Genomic DNA, 25,717 nt, shown 5'->3' on the forward strand with positions numbered 1-25,717 from the left:
CTTGGAAGTGCTGAGTTAACAGTTGGACTCGATGTTCTTAAAGATCTTTTCCAACCTAAATGATTTTCTGATTCTTTTCTGGGAACAGAAGGCCACAGAGCTCTGTGTTCGGGGGGACGAGGCGCTGCACACCGCGGTGTTCGGGGGGACGAGGCGCTGCACACCGCGGTGTTCCGGGGGACGAGGCGCTGCACACCGCGGTGTTCCGGGGGACGAGGCGCTGCACACCGCGGTGTTCCGGGGGACGAGGCGCTGCACACCGCGGTGTTCCGGGGGACGAGGCGCTGCACACCGCGGTGTTCCGGGGGACGAGGCGCTGCACACCGCGGTGTTCCGGGGGACGAGGCGCTGCACACCGCGGTGTTCCGGGGGACGAGGCGCTGCACACCGCGGTGTTCGGGGGGACGAGGCGCTGCACACCGCGGTGTTCCGGGGGACGAGGCGCTGCACACCGCGGTGTTCCGGGGCACGAGGCGCTGCACACCGCGGTGTTCGGGGGGACGAGGCGCTGCACACCGCGGTGTTCCGGGGGACGAGGCGCTGCACACCGCGGTGTTCGGGCACAAATGGCTCTGGTGCTCGGGGCCGCTCAGCGCGGGCGGGCGGGTGGTGCCACTCCCGAAGCGGCCGCCAGAGGGCGCTCCCGCACCCGCCCGCCTCTTCCTGCCCGGGCGACAGTGGGAGGGGTTCCCGGCGGCCCCCGCGCTTGACGACTACATTTCCCGGCCGCCATCGTGCCCCAAACGGCTGCTGGGCGCACGTGACCACCGGGTGACCAATCGCGTGCGGCCCGGGGCCTTTACCCGCCCGCGCCCCGCCCCGCGGTGCGTCCGCGATCTGAGCGCTCTAAGATGGCGGCGGTGGAGCCGGTGAGTGCCCCGTCCCCTCTCTCGCCTTCCTTTCCCTTGCCTTCCTCCCACTGCATCCTTATCATCTTCCTTCTCGTCGAGGTGCCGCTCCGCCGGCCGCGACGGGCCGGGGCGCAGCGGGCGCCCCGACGGGCGGGTTGGTAGGCGGGCAGGAGGCGGCCGGCCGGGGAGGCCGGCGAGGAGCGCACGCTCGCAGGGGCCGGGGCGGGGGAGGGGGCGGCGGGCCCTGTGACCGTGCCCTGTGCCCGTGCCGGCACCGCCGCCCGGGCACTGCGGCCGTGGCTCCGGTAGGGGCTGGCGGGAGCGGGGCCCGCCGTCCGGCGGCGCCCATTGTGTGGCGCCCCGCCCGCGGCCCCGGCAGCCGCCCGGCGCATGTGGCGCGGTGGGGGTGGCCATGTTGGTTCCCGCCGCCGCGGCGAGCCGGGCAGCGAGGGGCGGCTCCTCCGGCAGCGGGGAAGGGCCGCGTTCCCGGCACGCTGGGGCCCGGGGACAGGCACCGCGCTGAGAGAGCGCGGGGTCGGTAAGTCACAGATGCGCTGCTGGGGCAGCCGCGGCAAACGGAATCGTCTTTTCCAGATTGTGTCATCTTTATTCGGGGGTTTGGATATTTTTTCAGACCTTACGTGATAATTCAGTACTTATTTTTCTTTTTCCAGGTGATAAGTTACGTTCATGGTATTATGCTTGGTTTTACGAACGTAGCTCTAGCCTGCACTTCCATAATGAGCTGGAACAGCTGGAAGTGATCCAAGTACAGTTGTTATTCTAATCCCACATGATTGTGCATCATGAGGAGAAGACAGCAGAAGACTCTGTTAGGGTTTCAAGAAAACACAGTTAAGGAGGGCTGTTGTCTTGCTGCTGTGTTTACCAGCTGTGGATAAATAGCTAGTGTGTTGGTTGGAGAGGCTTTGTAACATTTGGACGAAGTGAAAAAAAAAATCCAAAATCGGTGGGTTTAAATAAAGACTTAACTTTGCTCTTTTGTGTAAGGGACCCTGATTTTTCCCTTAATGGTTTTCTTCTGTGACCCAAACCCTGTATGTTTGCCTATGAGGTAGAGATTGAAGTGGTTCTGCACTTACAAATTGTGTGACACCAATTTTGTACAGGGAGAGTATCAGTTATTAAGAGTGCAAGACAGACCATCAGCAGCACCCTTCCTGTGTTCTTCAGCCAGTGTTAAATTCTTGTTTTCACATTCAAAAGCCAATCTTTGAGTTGCCCACGTATCTGAAGATGAGGGCTTCCTCTTAGCGCACTGCTTTGTGGTGACTGTGGAGCTTAGCAGGAATTGTGATAAATAATTTGTAATATGGCCACAAGTAATTGAAATTACTCTAAAGGCTTGGGCCTTGTGGCTTTCCTTGCTGTCCTGCTGGCAGAAAAATGGTTTTACACCATTTTCTCCATTAACTCTAGCTGCACATTGAGGTAGATCTAGGCCTAATGTAGCAGAAAGTAAACAAATAGTTCTGTTGTGCTGTGTCCCAGTAAGATTGATTTCCCTGATTCTGTTCACCATGAGCAGTTTTGCTGAGCTCCTAGAAGTAGAAGATGGGGCAATACTCACAACAATTTTAATTAATGAAGTTTTTGAATGTTCTGCTGTAGCTGCAGTACGTTTGCATTCAGGAGTCAGCTACCACCCATGCTTGCTTATTTTCAAATTGAAGTAAATGACAGAGTCTTTGTTTATTGTCCTTGTAGTTGGCTCACTTCTCCTACCTAAGCCTAAAGTCAGACTTGTGTGGTGGCTGAGGTCAGAGGAGCACAGTGTTGCAGAAATACTGCGTGCTTTGCAGCTGAGCAATTTAATTGCATGTGTGGTTAGGGATTACCTCTTGATCGTAGGGAGGCCTTTCTGTAGGCCTGCAAAATCTGGACTTGGAAAAGCATCTGTAATGCTTTCCTGGTGGGAGAATGTGTCTTGGGAAATGAAAATACAACTGAGTATAGGTTGGTTTTGGTTTTTTTAATGCAGGCTTCTGCTGCAATCAGTGATGTGTCTAGTACTGTCATGGTTTCAAAAGTAACATACACTGAGTCTTCAGAGGCTTGAAAAATGTTTCAGACTGTTAAATATGGGAACTAAAGTTCAGTAGAGAGTCCCATAATAGTTGTCAAAAAAGCAAGATTATTCTAAAAAAATACAGACCAGTTGCACAGTGGTTTAGTTCTCCGCTGTAGGAAAGATTTAAGCCTTTGCAGCAATGACAGATTAAAACTGTTTTTCTTGTGATGTCTAGGATTTTCTTTTAGAAATATTCTTGATTAATTTTTGAGAATATGCAGAAGTGTCACCTGTTAGGGCCCTCATACAGCCTTGGAGGATTGAACATGATCAGATAATGCCATGCAAAAGTCCACAAAGTCAACAACAAAACCAGTAATAATGCTTTAGTAAAGAGTTGTTTACCAAAGATGACTTTAAAGTGTATCTGCACAAAGCCTGTAACTTCTAGGTGCATATAAATCTAAGCCCTCATTGTGGAAATTGTATCATGGTTATTTTATATTTTTCCTTAATGACAATTATTGTTACAAATGCAATTGTTGTAAATTTGACTCTGTTTTTTTTAGCATGCAACAATAACAGTTATGTTATTTGAGAAGTGCTTGTTTGAGAAGGTAATCATATGTAGGTGGGATTCAAAACTTTATTTAAATGAAACTATTATCTCAAGGGGTTACAAACATAGTAGTGTGGGACCTTAAAATTCTGGAAAGTTCATAAGAGCTCCTAAAATTCAATATAGGCTGAAAGGTATTTATTTTGTATTACTTGTAGACAGTTAGTGTGTAAGTTGAATTCAGCTTTAGACTTACTCTTGTTTCTGGGTATTTCTGCTGTGAAGCTCAGTAACCTGCTCTGTTTGAAATCACTATAGCATTGAACTGCAGTACTGTGAACACAGTTGCTTGCTCATTGCATTTTTCTGAATTTATACAGGAGACCTGTGTCTTTCATGCTGTTTAATAATTGAGAATATCTATCATAAGCTTTTGAATTGTGAACAACATTTCTGAGTATGGAGCTTCCGCTAAGAGGCATATGTTGCACATCTTGTAATTTTTTTGAGATAAACGCTTTTCTGAAAGCCATTTTTAATAATTGCGTTTCACACAGCATATACAATACTGAACTTATTTCAAAGAAACGCATAAAAATAGCACATGAAATAACCTGTTTCATTTAGTGGTGTTGCCTGTAGCTGTGGAGGTACATAGGAAACTTTTTGATGAGAAAACGTGTCCCTTTTGGAGCTTTGTAAAGATTAGTTTGAATTTTGAGGGGATAGAGGGAAGAATTAAATAAGGGGTGTAGAGTGCCTGCATAGTGAAAGAGAAAGGCAGGCTTTAAATGTGAATTAATGTGACATTTTCCTCAGATAAATTGTCTTTCACTTTTAAAATATTCTATAGTCGAGGTTAAACTGGAGTTTAGAAGCTGTTTATTAGCTTGCGGTTGTCTTAACTTCAAGTTTAAGACCTGTTCTTCTGTAGGGCATGGACATTAGGAAGGTATAAGTGTGTGATGTACGTATCTAAGTGTCCTGTAACATGAGTGTTACTAGCAGCCTTCAAGTACCAGTTGTCCTTGGTTCTGTGCAGTGGATGTAAGGTAGAAAAGTTTTAACTATTTAAAGTTGGGGTTTTTTTTTTGTTTTTGTGTTTTTTTTTTTTTTTTGTTTTTTTTTTTGTTTTTTTTTGTTTTTTTTGTTTGTTTTTTTTTTTTTAATGGAAGTCTGTTTCTCTTGTGCCCTGTGCTGTTCCTCAGATAACCTGTATGTATGACATCCTTGGCAATCACTGGGCATGCCAGTAGTACATCCAGTATTTCTTCTTTGAAGACCTTTCTTGACCATTCATTCATTCTACACTAACTTTTTTTGGAGATTGAATGTGTCTTAAATTTTCAGCGGATAGAAAATTCTATGCTTTGTTGAACCAGGGGCTCAAGTGTATTTGCTAAATGCGGAGGTCTTTTGTGTAGGAGTATTTGGGGAGACTAGAGGCTTTTTGTTTGTTCTTTGAATCATCTGAACTGTTCTCCCCATCAGTTTTGGGAAGTTTTCTTGTCTGGGTGCTTTAGAACCAAATGTTAGATGTGGAAACTCATCCCATGGGTAGGTTTTATGTTCCAGTAGCAAAGGCAGCGGCAGAGTACAGACTGGGGTAAGAAATGTTAGCACAAGGGCAGCTTGCTTAGGCAGCTACAAAAACCATAAAGATACTAAGGTAAATTATTTGATAATGCTAGTTAGAAGTTGGTGAATTAAATTATGAAAATCTGATGGGTATTTTCAACTGTATATAACCCATTCAGCAGAAGTCAAAAGGGCTATACCTAGTCTTTGTATCTTTTTAAATCTGAGATATTTCCTGGAAAACCTTTGACCAAGGAGGAAGTGTGTGACTTTACTTAGTCTTTTATTCCTGTTCTCCTGTATGTACGTTGCACTTCTGTTGTAATTTGAGGGGATGTCACTCAGTTAAAACCAGGTTTCATGTTTGTGTTATAATAGTGATTGCCTTTCTAAAAATCTGTGGCGTTCTAAGTAATGATGAATGCAGTTAGGATAGTTGCTCTCTGTTAGGCCTTGCTGTGTCACAGGTAGAAATACTTTCTTTGTCCTGGTCTGGAAATCTACTTCAAACTTTGAAATTGGTAACAGGAGGCTGTTAGTACCTCTCTTCCAGTTGCTATTACATGTACTGCATATGATTTTTACCACTACATTCATTTCTCAGAGTTGTGTTAAATCACTTGGTTTGTTTTTTTACAGGATATAATCCTTGCTTGTGCGTGTGCTTTAATATTTTGGGGTTTTTTTGTCCAGAATGTTTTGAGATAAATAGCTCTTGAATTTTGTGCCTTGTAATTTATCCTAGCTGTAGTGTTGTAGTGGTTACCTGCAAGATGCCTAAGGACCAGCAGATAGTAGAAATCGTTTTTCCCAAGATGTCAGGTAACTGGGGCATACACTTTTCTTCTTTTGGAAACCTGAAACAAGAAGGTAAAAGCTCTGGAATGCAACTTTTGTTTTAATGCAGGAAGACTTGGAAAGCCTCTTCCACTAATTAGTTTTCTTAGCTTCACCAAGAGTGCATAATTAGTGCTAGGTTATGTCATTTTGGGCAATGATTGTTGCACTCCAACTGGACTTGCTAAACAACTTCTGTAAACAGCCAATGACGTGAATGTGGTCTGGGCAGCATCTGAAAACCCGTAGTAAAACCTAGTCAAGCTGCTTGTTGTCCTTAATAGACAAACCTGATGAAGCAGTTTTTACTGTAAATGCTCTTTGTTTCCTGTCCCAGTGGCACGTACACCTTTCGTTGATATGTTGGTCATTATGTACTGTGGAGAAAGAGTAAATAACACCAATTAAATCTGCAAGTGCCAGAATCCAAGTAATTGCAGATATACAGTCAGTAAATGCTGAGTAGGCAAATGTTTCATGGACTTCTGCAAGCTGATTCCTACATCAAAAACCATGTGGGTAGTGAATAAATGTCACTTAATTATGTGTTGTCTTGTATATGGGAAGTGGGATTGGCCATGTGAAGGTTTCCAGTTAATCTGGTAATACTACCCTGTTTTATAACTTGTATTTTAAAAGCAGCAAAATCAGTGGTTACTTAGTGTAAAGTCAATTTTAGGTTAAAGAATACATTAGTTATGAGCAATGGTGAAGTATTAAATGGGTTTTAAATATAGTAGTCCAGAAACTACTGATGGAGTCAGTCTGACTTGGGTTAATAGTGTTGCAGTTGCAGGGTTTCAAGCTGTGAATTGCTAAAATGTAGACAGTAACATTAATGTGGTACTTATAGAATAGGATTCTGTGCAATTTCTTGTAGAATTTCTTGGATACCAGGACTTTAAATACCAACTAATGAACTTATCTAGTTTCTATTTGACAAATAATGAAAAATGCTTTGGTGTACCATTATTTCACTATTCTGAGTACCAAAATGAAATGTTTGTAAGATGAAAGGACATAGGAGCTAATAATGATTAACAAGCCAACAATTAAAATGGTTCTTTTTCTGTGTTCCTTGATGGCTGTGGAAAATAGAAGGAAGTGAAAAAAAATCCGCTTTAGGTTTTTCTCTGAGATCAGCCAGAAATAATGTTTTTTTTAATAATAATTTCTGCTTCCAACTTTATACCTGGTGTGTAAACCTGTAGCTATCCTTGATGGGGCAGCCTGGTACTGAACAAAAAGTCTGTTCTGGTGGCATTGTTTTTGAGGGGAGTGGCACAGTCCTGGGTCAGGGTCATAGTTAGCTGGGTCTTGCAGTTGAGCTGTTGTTTTCTGGTTTGGATAGGAGCTCGAATAATGGTTAGTCAGAGTTTCATTAATGCCATGTAGCTTTCAAAATATCTAATGGGACTTGATATTGAGGTGGGGGCTTAAGTAAAATGCTTGTGCTGAGTCAGATGTTTTCTTTGTCCAAAAATAGAATTTCATGTAGTTACATGAAGGATGATGATCAGTGTACCAGGCAGGTGTTGAGTCTCAGTGCATTTTTCTTTTTGTCTGGACGTGCTATCTTGATCCTTCCTAATGTTGTTTTTCGTTAGAAGTTACAAAACAGTTTTTAGCCCTGCATGTGCTCAGTGTCTTTGTATTGATTCTTCCATTTTATGTAGTTGTGATAATTTTGGGGAGAGTGACCAGGGAGCCTTTGGGATTAGCTCTTTGTATATTGAAAGCTAGTTGCTGAGCAAACATGAGATTGTCAGCTGAAATTGGTTTTGGAAGATACTTTGCATCTGCATTCAACAAGAGTGAGTCTGTTTGATGTTAAAATTCCTAGTGTAATAGCATTTGTAAATCAGTTGTGAATAATAGATGTCACAACTGCAGAGTATTGTGACTGAAAGTAAGCTTTATCACAAAACTTAGTTCTATTCCAGAATATCAGCAGAATTTTTCATGCAGGGTCATGGTATTTGCACATTTAACTTTCCTGGTTAGAAGCCCCTGAAGGGGCTACACTTTAAATTTAGTTGTCTATACTTATTTCTTTGTAATATAATACAGATAATGTGAAGGAGAAGGTATTAAAGTGCTTCCTTGGTGAATTCTACTGCTTTTGTGCACTGTCTTGAGTTGTTCAGTGGGATGGCTTTGTGATTGAAGGATACCAAAAATAAGTGGGGATAACACCAGAAATTCTCTTCTAGGTAGAATTTGAGGAACTTAGTAAGTTTTTTTTTTTTTTTGAAAGTTTGCTTAGGTTTTTGTAGTATTACACTGGAGGAGCTCTGACAGATTGTTCAACGCTGTGTTTCTGTGGGTTTGTTAGTGATGATTTCTTTGGGGAATCCTCAGAAAGCATTTAGTTTTATTAAGAGGAGGGGAATTGTGCTATTGTAATTTGTAAATCAAAGCACTGGCAAGTGCTCTTGTCAGATTTTGGTGTTTTAGTCTCTTTGCTGTGAATGCAGGTACATGTGAGTGTTCTGAAGTGTCATGAGCTGTTTTTCTAGGTGGGCTGTTAAACTAAAGCATACTTGATTATTTTCAACCATAAAGGAGTAACTTTTCTGTTGTAAAACATATCATGCTTAATAATGTTAAATATATTGATAATGAGAAGAAAATCCCTGTTAAGATGGATCTTTAGGTGTTATCCTAAAGAAAAATTTGCCAGCTTGGTTATTAAGATTGAACAGTGTTATCATTTTAAATCCATTCTAGTTTTCAACAGCTTTGGTGAGATAAATGTATGTGGAAGCCTGGAGTAAACGGTTTCATTCATTACATTACTTAATTCAGTCCTATGTTAATTTGTTCTGGTAAAAACCACAAAATTTAAATTAACTTTTAAATACTGCTCTTATGTTGCCACATTTAGGAATGTCTAGCGTCTTTGGGTCTGCTGTGGTTAGCTTTTATTTACATTACTGAAGTGCTTTTTCTTTCATGGTGTCAGCTGTATAGGCATTTTTGTAGTTGCTCTTGGGAAAGACCTACAGTCCTCATTCCATGTTTTGGTGATATTCTAGCACGGATTGCAGATCAGGGAGGGATGGTGGTAACTGGCAGGGACACTTGGCCTCACAATAAAGCTTTGTATTCCCTGGTTTGAAGGAAAGGCATTGGAATTTCAAACCTGACACAGTAACTTCTTGAACTGAATGACAAGCCTGAGGGGTTTGCATGCAAAGAGAACATAATTTGCCACTTTATATTAAAGTATATTTAACATTTCTAGAGCTGTCTCTAAAAGTTGAAAAAAGAACTCTTAAAATCAATCTAATACATGCTAAACCAGTAAGTACATTTATTTCAGTTGGAAATTTGAGAACTGATAAGTGTCTAAATTCTGCTGTTTTGTTCATGATATTGCAAATATAAAGATAACTATGCACTGGCTTGGTTTCTAGTTGCTTGCAGTAGCTGATTTTAGATCTAAGAACTTTAGTTTTATGTTCTATTTGTACTAATAGATTTTTTTCCTAAATAAGAGCCTGTACACCTGTTTCAAATGATGCCGTGTCAGAAGCTGATACAAATAATTTTCATTCTGAAATTACTACTCTGTGGATTTATTGTAGATGTGCATGTAGATTGTAAATTTCTGAAATAGCACTCAAATCTATTTCAGAAGTAGACAAGCATGTATAGCAAACCGTTTTGGAAACAAATTATATAGGAAACAAATCTCTGAACAGCAGAATGCAAATTTCTGCAGTTAGTGTTTATTGTAGGACCTGTTGAGATGTTGAAGAATAAAGGGATACAATTTGTGCTTCCATTATGTGATTTGGGCCCCTAACCAAGGTAAATTATATGGGCTCTTAGCTGCACCCTTTCTAAAGTAACTTCAGAGACCTAAATTACTTCAATGAAAATTGATAAGGAATGTATTAATAACTCCTTTCTTCAAACAGGAGACTACTCCCAATCCCCAACCTGCAGAAGAGGAGAAAACTGAGCCAGCACCTAGTCAGGAGGTTGCTAGCCCTGAACAGTATATTAAACATCCACTACAAAACAGGTAAATGGTACAGAAGTGTGATTGTAGTTTTGCCGGGGATAGAAAAATGCCCGTGGCTTTGCAGCTCTTACTGACCTTACATTCTCTAGCAGTATTTTGGGAGTTCTCATGGTTTTTTTGAAGATTTTTTCCTAGTGAGGTTGCAGAATAAGGAGAATCTGATCCAGATGTTAATATTCAGTCTTCAGGTAGTGCAGTTACAGAAGCTGAAAGTCTTTGCAAGTTTTCAAAATGCGGCCAGGTGCTTTGGAAGAGCATGGCTTTGCTTTTAGTTGGAGGCAGGCATAGTTTTGTCTGTATTTTTACAGGCTGACACTGAGATGAGGCTGCTGCCCCACTAGAGCTGGAAAAGCTTGCATTCTTCCTTATACTTGGTTAAACCAAGGTGCCAGTGCTAAAAACTTAGTTTTTAATAAAAAGTAAAATTTTATTTTGAAGTTAATGAAAAATTCAAGTCCTCTTACAGCTTCAAAAAGACCAGTTTGGAAGTAATTTTCTCTAAGTGAGCTGATGAGTTACTGTGGAATGCTCAGTTACTTGTTGGGAGGTATCTTTTGCCAAGTGATAGCCTTGTTCTTTTTCTAAGCTTTGAGCAAGTGTGGAAAACAGTGCTTCCCTATAGTGCTATGCTGCATGTATTCAATTTTCTTTGTTGTCTTTCAGCTTTCATCCTCCCTTCTCTTTCTTCTAAACCCCTTGATTAAATTGATACTGACACTTCTTTATAAGTGTAGTGAGGTTATTACTGGAAGGGAGTAAACTTTTAAAACCAGATTTGCAATGTCAGGAGGGGTTTCAAAACAACAGATTGACACCTAGTGACTTAAAGTTTTCTGCTGAGAGAAGATAAATCTAGTCTAGTGCTAATCTGAGTTATTTCAACACTACTGAAATGATCAGTGTGGGGAAAAAAACCCCATATTGTTTGATTAAATGCCTCATTAAGTAGCCTCTTCCAGCATTTTAAATTGTGGCAGTGATGCTTTTTAGATTCATAAAGAGCATCTTTATGTGAAAGGTTCGAATTTGCTGTTTGTACTCTGCGGGTATTTTTTTTCATTTAGTCTTGTTGTCTTATATAGGCTAATTTTAAAACTTCAAACAATGAATTTGTGGGAATTTGAGGTGGTTGCCATTAGTAAACTTAATACAGCTTCCATTTTAAAATTTATGCTTTCCTAGTATGTGAGTGCTTTGGGATCTTTCATGTCATACATAGCTTTGGAGTGATACAATTTGCTTGTGTAACCTTTACAAGAAAGTTACTGGCCAGGGAGCCCAGTTTGAATAGTTAGTGTTGTTTTAGACTATAATCAGTTGTTTGTGGTAGGGGATTGCAGTTTTGCAGTGACAGCAAGGAGAAACATCTGAGGTTTAGAGTCTTAAAAGAATTCTAAAGCTATTTGAAATATTTGCCTAATGGATTGATAAACTCTGCCATGATTCTTGTAATGAAATCAGACGTTGTTGTTTGTAAAGAATTGATCATGTAGCTTATTGATGAAAACTGACCTTTGTACTCAATATATTAAGGTTTGCAATTAGTTTGAACATAACAAGAAATAATTGCAGGTTTAATATACTTTAATTTCGAGATGTTTTTATTTTGTTCTCCTTTAGATGGGCACTCTGGTTTTTTAAAAATGACAAGAGCAAAACTTGGCAAGCAAATCTTCGTCTTATCTCAAAGTTCGATACTGTTGAAGATTTTTGGGCGTAAGTAGACTCTTCAATCTGCACGATATTTCTGGGATTTGTTGGCAATGCTTATGTCTAAGGGAAAAAAGCCATTAAGTACTCCGTTAGCTGCAAATTCTTGTGTGTAATCTGAAATACCTTCAAAATTGAAGGTTAATTCTTCTGAAGAAAATGTAAATGGAGAAGTTTCTCATCACTTAAATGCACGTTGTCTTGCTGAAACACTGCTTATATTCATTTGTACGTGACAGCCATGTAGAACATTTAATTTGTTCAGTAGCTTTCTCATAGTAACATGAACCTGTAAATTCTAGTGGCCAACTGATTGCCACTTCCATGGCCCCACATCTTTCTCCTTGATTAAATTGATTGCTGGCTCATGTTGCATGTTCAAGTGTGCCTGAATCTGGAGCACAGTACTTGAGATTCATGTGGATTAATGGCATCCTTGAAAAAAATTCATTAGAGGTTACAGAAAAAATGACCTTCATTCTAAGTTGAAGGTCTGTGAGAGTGGTTAGGCTCCAACAGCAATGCAGAGCCTTTAAAGGTGGGCCTGTGCTTTCCAAACACTTGCTTCAATCAAGACGTTGCCTGCCATAATGCTGAAACATGGAAAAAAAGCAAATGCTGTGAAATTGAAAATGGAAAAAAATGCATTATGTATTTGATCTTGTTTCATGCTATGTTGAGTGGTAGGCTTCTTATTTTTGTTGCTTACTTTTTTTGGATGTGATCCCCATGGAGGGAGATGAGGTTTGAGTGTAGTGATAGGACCCATCTGTGACCCATTAGCACTGGGAGGAAAAATGCTTCAGCCTTTTCACTAACTTTGTTGGTGCAGTACTGGCAGGGGAATAGGATTCTGGGCTTGTAACCAGCTTTCCCGTTCCTGCTGTGGGGGTCAATACAAGCTCTCCTTCACTCAGCTGACATTGGTGGGTATGTGATGGGCAGCTGGATTGTTTGAAACTCACTACTAAGGTTGGTTAAGGGTGAGTTTTTGAGCTTTTAGAACTGAGAAAGTCTTGGTAATTAAGTGCTTAATCTAGATGTCTGCAGTGAAAGTATAAAATCAGCTGCCAGGAGTTAAGTTACACCTCCTTTGTGGTTGGAGTGGGAAATAGGTGTGTTGTTCTGGTGAGAATTTCGGTGTCAAGGTAAACTTCAAAGAGGCAAACTGTTAAATTTGTGACTGGTGTTATAAATTCCTGTGCATGACTTCTTATTGTTAGAACATCGCAGTATTCAGTTTTCTTTTTGATACTGAACTGTGCCTCAATGTTAGTTGGTCTTGGGCTACAGGTTGCTGTAATAGGTGCAGTCCTCTTTCTGAAGTCCGACCCTGACAGTGCAGGCATCTGTCTCCTTGTTTGAGGAGGAGACAGTATGTACTCCTTTGTTTATTTTTCTGAATTGCACAGTTGTAAATTTAATTCTGAATATCAACTGTTCTTTTCTTTTGAGTCCTTAATTTGAATTATCAGGCCTACAGCATTCATACCTAGAGTACTGTATCAAATAGCAAGGTTGAGCATTTCTCCTAAAAAACTCTCAGCGGTGACAGTAGCCCTAGAAATAGTTATGCCTATTTAATGAATGTATGGAATACATATGGACACAGGATCTGTTGCCATGAAAGCCCAGTGAGTTATGTTCCTAATAACTTTGAACTTTAGTTCTAAACCTTAGAACTAGGTTTAAAAGAAGCGCTGGAAATTAGTTGAAAAGCAGTTGTGGGGTTCCTAGTCCATTCTGCTGGTTTAAGCCTAAAACATCTTAATACTGATAGTTTTATGTGGTTAAAATTACTTAAGAAATAAGGTTGCTTCTGAAATTTATTGCTCCTTAATTTTTGGGCTTTATTTGGTCATATGTCTTAAATTCTTTTAAGAGTTTTGTACCTTAAAACAATGCTTAGTTTTAATCCTGCTTTTTTTTCCCCTCCAATAGTTTATACAACCATATCCAGCTCTCTAGTAATTTAATGCCTGGTTGTGACTACTCGCTCTTTAAGGTAGGCTTGCTAACATTTTCCCTTTAGTTAAGGATGTTGATGGATGGTTTCCTGACTACACAAGACACTGTCCAAATATTTCACATAAGATGTTTAGGAACACGGTTGGGAATGTCATCAGGATGTTAATTTTTTTGAGGAAGTCCCAAACAGGTAATGTCTGAAACTCAGGTTGTCAGTACTTCTGAAATTGCAAGCATGTAAGCTTAAAGATGTATCACACTGTAGATTTTAATCTGTGACTGTATTAGGCTTTATTCTACAGTTGAGGTGTTTGTGCAGACAATTAAATGTAAATTTTTCTGATGTGAAACACTTCACTTGATGTGAAAATGAGTCAAAATGTCTGTGGGACGCAGCGGTGTTGGCAAGTATTCCTTATGGGTACTACATCTGGTGATGCACGATACTCCTATTAATTTTTGTACTACCAGTTAAATGCTGTATTACTTAAGTGTAATATAGAAAAGTGCACACAACAAGAACTATTAGAACATGCTGTGTAAGTGTCCAGACGAGTGAATAGGAAATGCTGATAGGAAAGTGTACATGAAAATATGCTTCATATGGGGTGGAGATATGAATTGGGGCTCTAAGCTAAATCCTAATCTCTTGGTAGTGCTTCTATCATGCAGCTTCCTTTCTGGATTACAGCACCTAAATAGTCCATGAAGTGCTGGTGTCTGGTTCCTCCTTGGCTCATAAAATGTAGCCACAGGCTGGGACTCCTCAGCAGACTGTGTGTACCATTTGTACACACAGCAGCTTTATGTAATGAAGAGGGTGATGCTGCTTGGGTTTGGAAAGGTAATGGTATTCTAGGTGACTGAGAAACCTTACTAGAATTTTAAGAAGCCGTAGGCCCTTCAGAGATTAGGGTATCTGTGGATACTGCTTGTATTTTTTGCATGAATCCTTAATTTGTGTTTTAAGTACGTGTGTTTGTTCTGTGTTTGCTTGTCATCAAGTGATAATAATTATAAAACTTCATGGAACAGGTATAGAATTGTCAACTGTTTCAGGCTTCTGGGCAATCTCTTCCTGCTGTCCTTCAGTTGTGACCTCTTAAGAGGTACTCTTAAAGGCAATGAAGTAGTTTAAGCTCTGCAGCTGCCAGTGAGTGTGTTATATTTAAAGTGAGATGACAGCACTCCATCCTGCATGTTGATCACTTGGTTTTCAGCCATAAGTTCTGTAGTGCAATTCTTAGTGGACAGTTCTTTACAGAATTCTTCTGTTTTGTTTTTTAATGACTTTCTGAAGTGCAGCATAGCTGGTTGATATTGGAGTAGTAGCTTGCTGCTTTACTGTATCAGCACACTGTTTAATTCAGTGCAGGGCCACTGGCAAAATGTGAGTAATATCTTGATTGGAAATGATACTTGGAAATTTTTTTCTCCCCAACAATGAAAACCCTCTTATTTTCACCTTGTGTGTGAAGGAAGTTTTTGAGAGACTGCCAAAGGTGTCTTGTTTCAGTGAAAAACATCTGTATAAGTGAAGCACTTGGGTGATTGTGCACAGAGTGCAAGACATAAAATAAGGACTCCAGATAAAATTAGCAGCTACATTCTGGTTTCATGCAGGGCAAAGCAAGTGGCTGTCTTGCCTGTTGCCTCAGGTTTTTTTTAAATTTAATACATAGCTAAGACTTTTGTTTTGCCTGGACTGAGATGCTTCTGTAGAACTAAAAATTCATTAGTGTGCACTTACTGCTTTGAAAGTTTCAGAAAAGTAGAGATGGAGTCTGATTTAACCTGTGGCCTTTCTTTGCAGGATGGGATTGAGCCCATGTGGGAAGATGAAAAAAACAAGCGAGGAGGCCGATGGCTAATTACACTAAACAAGCAGCAGAGGCGAAGTGACCTTGATCGCTTCTGGCTAGAGACAGTAAGCACCAGTGGCAGCTGAGGAGTCTTACGTTTGTGTGAAAATATATTTAACTGATTTGGTGTTTGTGTGCTACACTGTTCTAACTTCTTGGCAGCACTGGCCTGTAGGGTTTTATTGACAGGCTGTATTTGAAACATGTTTTTTCAATAGCGATCCTTCATGTGGGTGTATTCTGTTTAATACTTCCTTGTAACAGGCAACAACAGGGAGTTCAGCAGGACAGATTAAGCTTTTCCCATGTAATGTACAGAACATTACTGTTGAACTACTGTGAAAATCTTACAGTCCTGAGTGCAGCTCGCTGATTCAATTGATAAAACAATTTGTTTTATAAATAGTTTCTTATAAAGTGAATAGTTTTCAGGTTTTGGCTTTGTTGAACAAGAGACATTCAAATTTATTGTTTATGTATTTACCTTAATACTGGGATAGGCAATACTAGCACATTCATCCTCTATATGCACACCATAAAGATACTTTTTTTTCCATTGCTGTTATCTGTTTAGAATAAAATTGAATGGTAAATATATTTCTAGTGTGGATGGCAGTAAATGTATTATAGAAAAGTGTTTTGTCTAGGAACTGAGACAGAATAGCCTAAGACAGTCCAGTGTGATTTACGATTTAGGGACATGGATTGCAGACAGGACAATGCACAGCAGTCTTGGCAAATCTCTCATCTTTTGTCCTTGTTTTTGTGGGAGGTAAGGAGTATTGCACCCCTTTGAAAGGGAGAAGTGGCCTTTAGAATCAAAGCAGAGGTGTCCAAAATGTCAGAACTTTCAGGATCTTTGTAGTCACTGTAGTTGTGATTTGAAGAGAGCAATACAGTACTGGGCAGTGTGACAGAATGTGAGCAAATGAACATCCTGCTGCATGTATTTGGCCTAATTCATGTGTGAGTCCTGACTGCTAGTAGCCATGACATATGGCTTGGAAACATGTAGATAGACTATGTAAACTGAGGGCTGGAGGGCTCTGCTTTTTGCTTAGCAGTGAGCAATGGCACGGATCCTAAATACCCAGGTGACTGTGATACATGCCCTAAAATGACCTTGTCATCTCTTAATTCCAGTAATTATATGCAACTAATTTTCTCCAATAAAAACCTACGTCTTTGTAACTCCCCTGTGGAACAAATATTTATTATAATATAGTGATCTTAACAGTGAACTAGGCTTCATTTGAGAAGACTTTTTTTTCCCTGTTGTGCAACTTTCATGAAAAATGTACTTGAGTAGTGTTTATTAAGAGTGGTAGCCATCTTTGCTTGTATGTGAATTAAGACAGTTGATATTTTGCATATTTGTGTGTGGTTTGATCTTAACTGTTTATGGCCTGCATTACTCAGTGATTGTGTGCAGCCTGCAGTTGGGTGTAATGTTGAAAGCATGTCCAGTTATACCTGATTTATTCCTTAGCACACTTTGCCCTTTTTGTATTTCCTCGAGTAAGCCATCCCCTATTTGTCTGATGGGTGCTGGAAGACCTGCTTTGTTTGAAAAGTTGCAAACATGTTGAATTTCCAAATGTTATAAGTGATACCAGAAAACTGACATAACAGCAGTCAGTGTATTTAATATACTGTGGAGATGAAGGAAATAAGTGTCCATTTGCAGATTCAGTGTGCAGAAAGATTTTTTTTTTTTAATTCAGCACAGTCTAGGTGAATCTGCCTCAAGCACAAGAAACCACTAGTTTTGACTATCAAGATTGCTTGTTTTCAAGTTGCAAGCTGAAGATTTTAAATATCGCTTCCACAGCCAGCATGTTGTGCAGGGCTGTGACCCTGATATTTCTGGCCAATTCCATGCTTCACTGCTGGAAACCTGGGAGGAAGCATCTTGTGTTATTTGTGCACTTGCATTGGTGCATTGTATTAAACCCTCTGTTGAGGTTCGTTGATGTCCAGTTCAGAGTTTATGGAAATGCTGTTTTGATAGGGAATAACAATTCATTGGATTGCATCTGTCTGTGGTCAAATTTACCTCCAAAGTGATAGACTTCAGCATTGATGTTAAACCTTATGTACCTGATGTGCAAATAGTGCTTAACAGAGTCTGCCTAGATAATGGATGGAAACATTGAAAATGTCAGATTGGCCCATCTGTGTTAAGTGTTCTCTAGCAGAATATAGTGCTTTAATTCTTCTCTTGTTTTGGATTGGGAAGATGGGGTGGAAGGCAGCAGTGTGGAAATGATCAGCTGTGTCAGAACTTGCAGCAGGTGGCAGAGGAGGAGGAATGGAAAATTCAGAATAGAAGGGAGATGCCCTACTAGAGTATGTTCACTTGTAATATTTGGAACTTCAAGAAGATGCTGCAATAAATAGAAAATGACTGTTGTATGGCAAGTGGCTGTAGGCAGTAAAGTGTGTTCCTCAGTCCTTGTTGTACACCGAGTGTTTGCGTACAGAACAGGATTCTGACTCTGAACTGCTTTCTCTTTCACAGCTGCTGTGCCTTATTGGGGAGTCATTTGATGACTACAGTGATGATGTGTGTGGTGCTGTTGTTAATGTTAGAACTAAGGGTGATAAAATAGCAATATGGACAACTGAATGTGAAAACAGGGATGCTGTTACGCATATAGGGTAAGTAATGTGATCAGAGCCTCTGCTGTAGGAAGTGTAACCATGCATGTAAAGCCATTGGCTTGATAGAGGAGGTGTTTCAGGGAACTGGAGCCTGTGCAGAGCTGTATGCCCAGCTTAAGTAACTGTGTGCCAAATTGAGTTCAAGTCTTCATTTCTAAACTACAGTGAAGATAGTAACTACTCTGTACTGCTGCACTAACATATGCCCATACACAAATCTTGGCAAAAATTCTCATTTCATAATGAGGCATTGTAATTAACAACTGTAGGTAATGTGCAATCTGTTCCAGCCTGAGAGTTTGTGAAGTTGGGTAGTCAGAGTAGAGCGTTGATAAGATTTTTTTTTTTTCCAGAAAAGTGATGCTTACAAATAAGATGGGAAAGGTGCTGCAAGTCTTAAATGCAGAAGGATGTACTTAAATTTGGGAGGGGAAAAAAATGAAAGCTGTACAGTGATGTGCTGTGAAACTCAACAGGTGTTTTCCTAAGTTTTGCCTGTTTAGGTACAGATGCTGAGATTCATGGGCTATTTGACCTGTGTAATAGCATGCAGTAGACTTTAAGTAAGCAACAGTAGTTATCTCAGATTATGAATATGTGCTATGGAAAATACATGTTCTGCTCTACTGTGTAGCAAGATGGGTACTATTTGCATCAATATGTGATTGCAGTTACTAAGTACACAAGTATATATTGGATTCTGTAGTACTGATGCTTTGGAATAACTTGCTGTTAAATTTGTCATTGTAGGCCATTTACCTTATGAAAGCCAATGAAAATATTTATCTTCCTGGCTTAGTGCATCTGTCTTAAGCCAAACTTGAACTGTCAGGCATAGCAGCTTACTTTTTTCACTACCTGATGACTCTTTTGACACTTGCCTTTATTGGGCCTTTAAGAATCTGTGTCTGCCTTCTACTGACATTTTTATTATATAGTCATGTTTTCAGGCTTCAATGGTAAGTGTTTAATAATAAACAAGCAAAAGTATGGTATTCCTCTTCTGCTACCAGAATGTTGCAATAAAACCTAGTAGACATCAAGACAGCATTTTAGAGTGGTGTTAACTGTTAACTAAGGAGTTGACTCCTTTAGAGAACTGTGGAAAAGTTAAGATTTTTGCAAACTGACAAAAGGACCAAGGTACGTTGTTGCCCACTGGCTCCCATATTACACTAGCTCCAGACAGGAGTCACTTGCATCTCACTCTGTGTGTGTCTAAGGCAGACACTGCTGCTTCTTTCTCTTAAGACATAAGATCCAAGCTGGTTTTTCTTAAAGCTTCTGTGTAGAGTAAGGTGCCTGTGACCAGGTCTGTGGGGCTCTGCTTTCTATCAGTAGTGAAAGGAAAGACAGCAACTCTCTGCAGCCACACAATGTGTGGGGTGATTAAAACTGACTGTTGTGGGGAATTGTCGTTTCTTTGGTTCAGGTGACTCTATAATCTTAGTAGTTCTGGAATTGTGAACCATGAGTTCTTCATAGCTGTTTTGTTTCTATGTGTAGAAATGCAGCTTTCTGGTCTTAATGATACTCACACAAATGCAGTATAGAGTCCCTGCATTTTGCATTTAGTTAGGCCTGTTAATTATTTTTTGCAAGAGCTTGTCCTATTATGTGCGAAGTAATTTTACAAAACTGCAAGTGGGTTTTAAATGCAGTACACTAGAATTGTATTTCAAGTCCTTTATTAATATCTGAGAAATTTTTCTAAATAGACAAATTTTTGTGGTGTCCACAGATCTTAAAAGCAGGTGTCCTTATACTAATTCCTTCCTAAAGACTTTGCTTAAACTGTTGTTTTATTTCCTTCCCTCTCCAGGAGAGTATACAAGGAAAGATTAGGACTTCCTCCAAAGATAGTGATTGGTTATCAGTCCCATGCAGACACAGCTACTAAGAGCGGCTCCACCACTAAAAATAGGTTTGTTGTTTAAGACGACACCTTCTGAGTATTCTTTCATAGGAGACTGCGTCAAGCAATCGAGATCGGGAGCTGAACCAAAGCCTCTTCAAAAGCAGAGTGGACTACATTTAAATTTGATTTCCATCTAAATGTTGCTAAGATCTGTGAGAAGTCTCATTCGCCTTTGTCTTGTACTTGTATGTTCAATTTTTCTATTTTGGCTGAAGTAACTGTTACCAATTGGAATTTTACTACACTTCACCCCCCAAATCCATAAGTGTGTTTCTGGCCCACTCTGTAATAGCTTGGTAGAAACATTACTATTGCAAAAAATAATTTATCTACAGTATTCAGAAAAGAAGTTGCATTTCTATACCTGCAGGAAATTACTCTGTTTTACATTTGTATTGTATGCAGTAAGATTTTGCTGGTTTGGAGAAAAGAGTATGGTGCATACAGTTTTCTAGCAATTTTTTTTATACAGCATCATCTTTGCTGTAACCTCTGCTGATGGCTGCTAGATTAATTTATTTGTTTTCCCTATTTGATAACATTAGTGATATTTTGATTTCAGTTGTTTTTGCTCATGTAACATTTGGTGAAGAATCTGGGAATATGACAAAGGTGGAATAAACGTTCATTTTGTGCATTCTTTGGTAATTTTTTGGTTTTTTTGTAACATCAAAGCTTTGCTACAGATTTATGCATTTCAGTCAAATCAGTGATCTTTTTGTGTGATTTCCTGAACATAAATGTGGAATTTTTTTAATGTAACACCATAATTTACATTCCTTACTAGAAATAGTATGTCTGTTTTTGTATCTTATGCTGTATTTTAACACTTTGTATTACTTAGGTTATTTTGCTTTGGTTAAAATGGCTCAAGTAGAAAAGCGGTCCCATTCGTACTAAGACAGTGTACAAAACTGTAAATAAAATGTGTACAGTGAATTGTCTTTTAGACAACTAGATTTGTCCTTTTATTTCTCCATCTATACAGCAAGTATTTGTACCTCTTGTGACAAGGCAGTCTCTACTGTGGCTTCTATTGTAGTGTCTTCCAAGAAAGATAAATTCTGGAGCTATGGTCTGTTGAAACTGTTAATAAACCTATTAGATAGCACCCTACATCAAAGTGGAATTATATCAATGTGGCTACTGTTCTTTCTTAGTGGTGGGTCTAACTGATCATGGTTTGTGTTGTTTCTTCTATGCCAACCAAGAATTTCAAGGGTACACAGAAAGCTGTTAAGTTTCAGGTAGGAGCTACAGTAAAAGTGCTTCAGTGAGTGATTCTGCTCTAAGGATATAATACCTAAAGTACAAGTAGAACATACCAGAGAGATGGCTACAAGTAAAAATATGAGTATCTAGATAGCTTGCTATTACATATCTAACTCGTTGAAGCTTTGTTTCATTGTTTGAAAGTTACTCCAGGAGAGCTGAAGTTGAAGTTCACAGGATGGAGGAGATTTTGAGGGTCGAGTTCACTTATTTTGAGCTAAAGATTGAGAGGCTTTTTCTTTTCACCTCTTAAAGCAGAGCATGCAGCAAAATTAGTGCTTTATTGCTGATTTCTTGCTTTTTTTGAAGTGTGTGATATACTTAAAGATTGTGCCAGGGCTGTGGAGCCTTTCTTCAGCTAAGTGTCAATGCAGGTGCTTACTGTGGTTTTGATCTTTGTGAGAACTTACTGAAGCAAGTTTAGTCACTGGCAGTGAAGCTTCAGTTGAATCTGCTTGACGAAGGCACTGAAGTGTCTCTGTGCTGAAATAGACTTGAACACTTTTCTTGCATATGTGATCAGAAATGTGTCGTAAGTAGCATATCAGACTATGCCAAATGTCTGTATCATTATTTCAGCTGTGTAATAGAAATACTTAGAGTAGACATATCTATCTAAAGATACTATGCCTTCAGTATTGGTCATTAACCAGGATTCACCAGCTGGTGAATGTGGAGAGTTCTGTCAAGGCTGTTTGTTTGCTGGTTTCTCTGGGTTCTTGTGTAACTGGTTGCCTGTCCTGATTGAGCAGGTATGCAGAGCAAGTCAGATTTAATAGGTCCATTGATAATAGAATATAGCAGTCCATGCCTGTTTTCTGGGTTCAGCTAAGCAGTATTCAGTTCAGTAATGCTTGCATGCATGAGAATGTGAAGATGAATCAGCCTCCCGAGTGCTCACTGTGTGTGTATAATTTGGGAGCACAGTGGCCAGGCTCCCTCAAAGGAGTGTCACTGGAGAGAGTGGTAGTGCTGCCCTTTTGTAAAGAGCATTGAGATTAACCTGAGTGCTGTTGTGAGAATTACATAGTATTGGGTTTGCTCATTTCACTACAAGACTGACCTGAGTATTATTTAGGGTAGCAGCACTTTGTTCATCTAGAAAAGCAATTGATAGGGTTTTTTGGTATGACCTCAGGTTTTTGAGCCTGAATCTGTTGAAGCAGCCAGCAAAAGTGCACTGTAGTATGAAAACTGCAGGCAGGTTGATTTGAGGCTCTTTGCTGCTATCATAACAATTGCAGTGTTGCTAGAAGACTTGAGAGGAAATTAGCTGACATGGTTGCTTTACCAAACATACAGCTTATGCCCTTAATTCATTTTTAGGGGAAGCAGATGACCATGAGCCTTGTTTTTTCCAGCTTGCAAATCACTTTGTACTGCATACTAATGTTCTTCTGATTATAATGGTGTAGTTTGTACTTGTGTGCTAAGGGAGAAAGCTGAGAGGTCTCCATTCTGCGTATTAATATAAAAGCCACGGGCTCAGGAGAGGATAAAGCAGTAAATGTTGAAGTATCTCATATTCATGCGGAATACTCAGTGTCATTAAACTCCCAGCTAAAGGGGGTGGCTGTTGTCCATGCGTGGTTTTAGTAAGCCTGGGAAGACTACAAAGTAAATGTCTAAAGCATCTTTTCAGAAGTGGGGTTATGTGGTACAAAACCAGCAGAGCAAGGGAAGCAGAAATTGCTGTGCTAGAGGAGGTGTAAGAACATGCCAAAATAGAGCCTGTGAAGATGGGGCAACAGCTGAGCAAAGTGTGGGAGTTGTCAGTTTCTGGGTATTAATGTTAAGTCTTGGGCTGTGCAATGCTTTTCATTGTTACGTCTGTTTGTCCTGCTGCAGTGTCACTGTCTTATGTATTGAGTTGTCTCTAGCTCAGGAAACAACTTTAAGGTTACCCGAATTCTGGAAACTTGGAGCAGTGGCTTTTAGCCAAGCTTGGAGTGAGCTCAAAGCTTCCATCTTTTCTTACCAAGTTGCTTGGGAAAAGTACTCTGGACTCTATTCTGGGACTCCTACTAAATGCAAAAAACCCCCCAAAATATTGCATTTTAGTCACTGAATGTGACATGGATCTTCCCTTTGATACCTGACCTCCCATGTTTCCAAGAAACTTTATTTTTGAGTCTTGGCCTGATGGTTTTAAAACTAATTTTTAAAAATATCCTGCAGTAAGTGTCTACCAGGCAGGTTAAGCTTGATACTTAAAACCATAAAGCTTTCAGGCTGCCTGGCACTTAACTTTTAGATGGCTTTTCCCTCTTAAAAAGTCAGTGGTCTCTGCAAAATGTTTTTGTGAATAGGTTTTACTTGGGTCTTAAAGTATTTATTTTTTAATGCAGAATTTGTGCCTTTTCCCACTGGGCAAGAAACAGGTAAATTGTAAATGACATGACCAAGAAGCAAATAGGTATGACTACTTCATTTTGAGAGGTTTCATCCCTGTTCATCTAAATTTGCTGGAGGGCAGAAGTGCAGAGTGCATTAGCAAGCAGTGTGGAACCAGTCCTAAGGAAGGTACCTGCTGCACCTCTCCATTATTGCTTCAGAGCTCCAGGAGCTGTTCCATCCCAAAGGATTGCCATTTTTGACCTCTTTGTGGGACACCCATTTACTGCAGTTGCTTGAACAGATTTTCTGCCTTTCAGCTCTTAGAAGTTTTGTATTCTGCCAGTTTGTTTTCAGGTGTCTGGCTCTGGCACTGCAGCAAAGCCTTTAATAAGCACTTAAATTCCTTCCCCTGTGATAAAAACCATGGTCACTCTTCCTCTTGCCTGGTGGCTGCCTGGCACTTTCCCAGAAGACTCTGGGATTCCCTCCTAGCTGTACTATTTTGAAATAAAGCAGGTTCTGATGTCCAGAGCTAAATGTTAATTATGGCTGTGCACACGATGGTTGTTATGGTTCCTAGCGTTAACTTGTCATTTTGTGTGATGCCTTAAATGTAAAAACAACCTAGCTGAAGTCTGCCTGTTGGTATCAGTTTGCCTGCTAACCAAACGTAACTCAGATTTCTTTTTTTTTTAATTCCCTGCTAGTACTGAGCATGTGACAAGCTTAGCTGTGAATTTGTGGGGTTTATGACTGTGTGGGGTTTGACTGTTTTGCTTGTCTCCATTTTTCTAAATCCTGATGCTTTTCAAGCCTTACTAAAACATGTTTAATAAAGGGAAAAATTACACTGAGTCTAGTCACTGCTTTTTTAGTCATGGTGATATCGTGGAGAATTCCAGGTGTTGCTAAACCCAGATAAAGACTGTGTGTGACTTCTTTGGCATAATAATCTGCTTATGGGATTTCATTTTTTTTATCTCTAGCCATATAAGTATGATAATAGTGAAGATGATACTTGAAAGTGTGTGAATATACCGTATATAAAGCAAAAATGACTCATCTATTTTTTCAAAGTAGAAAATTGTTTTGTTATTTCTGAAAGGTTTCTTTGACTTTCTGTAATGAATATTGGATTTTGCTTACAGTACCTAGTTTAGATCAATTTTTTTTTCCTATGTTGTGCCTATTATTGTTATCAAAGAGTTGGAACCAACCTCATAGGTAAGGTTTGGCATTCTTTGAAGTACAGCTAGTTTTTGAGCCTTATCTTCCTCCATATGTACAGGGTAGTTTATCCTAGTGCATCTTGCCCTGAGCCGCACAAATACGCAGAAAATACGGGAAATTGGAAGGTACTATTTTATTTCTGTAGTTTGAATGAAAATAAAGTTTCTGAGGAACTAATGTCTCAGCTTCTTACTCTGTATGGGATGTAGAGAAATGCAGTTCAAACATAAGTGAGTATGGAACTACTTTGAAACCTGTGTTTGCTGTGCAGTTTGGAGCTTGTGTGTTGCTGGGGCTCCTGCAGCTCACCCACACATCAGCCTTGTTCTAAACAGAGCTGGTGTAACATGATTGCAAAATCACTGCTCTTCCCTTGTTTACCAGGGTTTCTTCAAGAGGAGTAGCCTAAGTATGGTGTAGTGGATCGGCCAGCAGGAAAGTTCAGCTGAACTCTTAATGGGAGCTCTGGTAGTGCCACTGCAGTGACAGCAAACAGCTGGAGACAGCAGTGGGAAGTCACAGGAGGGATTTGGTCTGCCTGTGCTGTCCATTGGGGACTTCAGCACCAGAAAGAAACTTTGTACTCACTCCCGTGCCAGAGATGTTTTCTGATACAAGAGTGGATGTTTCATGTGACTGGAAGTGGACCTCACTACATTGGTTCAGTTCATATTGTGTGTTTGAATTGGGAGTGCTCCTGCACAGTGAGGAAATGGTGACTACCAAAGTCCAGAGGTGGAGATGCTGCTTCGAAGTTTCCCTGGGCCTGGAAAATTCATCCTTCAGTACATTCCCTAAAAGCAAGGGAGAAATTTGCAGGCTGATATGTGGGGACAGATGCATCCCAGATTATTTGGGTAAAAAAA

General features: G+C 40.0%; 1 protein-coding gene across 1 annotated transcript; it reads left to right on the top strand.

The window, feature by feature from the left end:
* The first annotated feature begins 847 nt into the window (after positions 1-847).
* EIF4E (eukaryotic translation initiation factor 4E) lies at positions 848-20,966 on the top strand. Its single transcript, XM_062492999.1, has 7 exons — positions 848-869; positions 9,784-9,890; positions 11,511-11,606; positions 13,542-13,605; positions 15,382-15,495; positions 17,952-18,091; positions 19,917-20,966. The coding sequence occupies exons 1-7, from the start codon at positions 852-854 to the stop codon at positions 20,029-20,031; spliced, it is 654 nt and encodes a 217-aa protein (XP_062348983.1). The 5' UTR covers positions 848-851; the 3' UTR covers positions 20,032-20,966.
* Positions 20,967-25,717: the final 4,751 nt, after the last annotated feature.

The sequence above is a fragment of the Cinclus cinclus genome, chromosome 5 (assembly GCF_963662255.1).
Source record: "Cinclus cinclus chromosome 5, bCinCin1.1, whole genome shotgun sequence".
Taxonomy (NCBI): domain Eukaryota; kingdom Metazoa; phylum Chordata; class Aves; order Passeriformes; family Cinclidae; genus Cinclus; species Cinclus cinclus.

Bases quoted from the DNA above. Each gene is read 5' to 3' on its own strand.
- EIF4E (XM_062492999.1), top strand. The intron at 13,606-15,381 runs GTAGGCTTGCTA...CTTTCTTTGCAG, and splicing joins GTGACTACTCGCTCTTTAAG to GATGGGATTGAGCCCATGTG. The intron at 18,092-19,916 runs GTAAGTAATGTG...TTCCCTCTCCAG, and splicing joins GATGCTGTTACGCATATAGG to GAGAGTATACAAGGAAAGAT.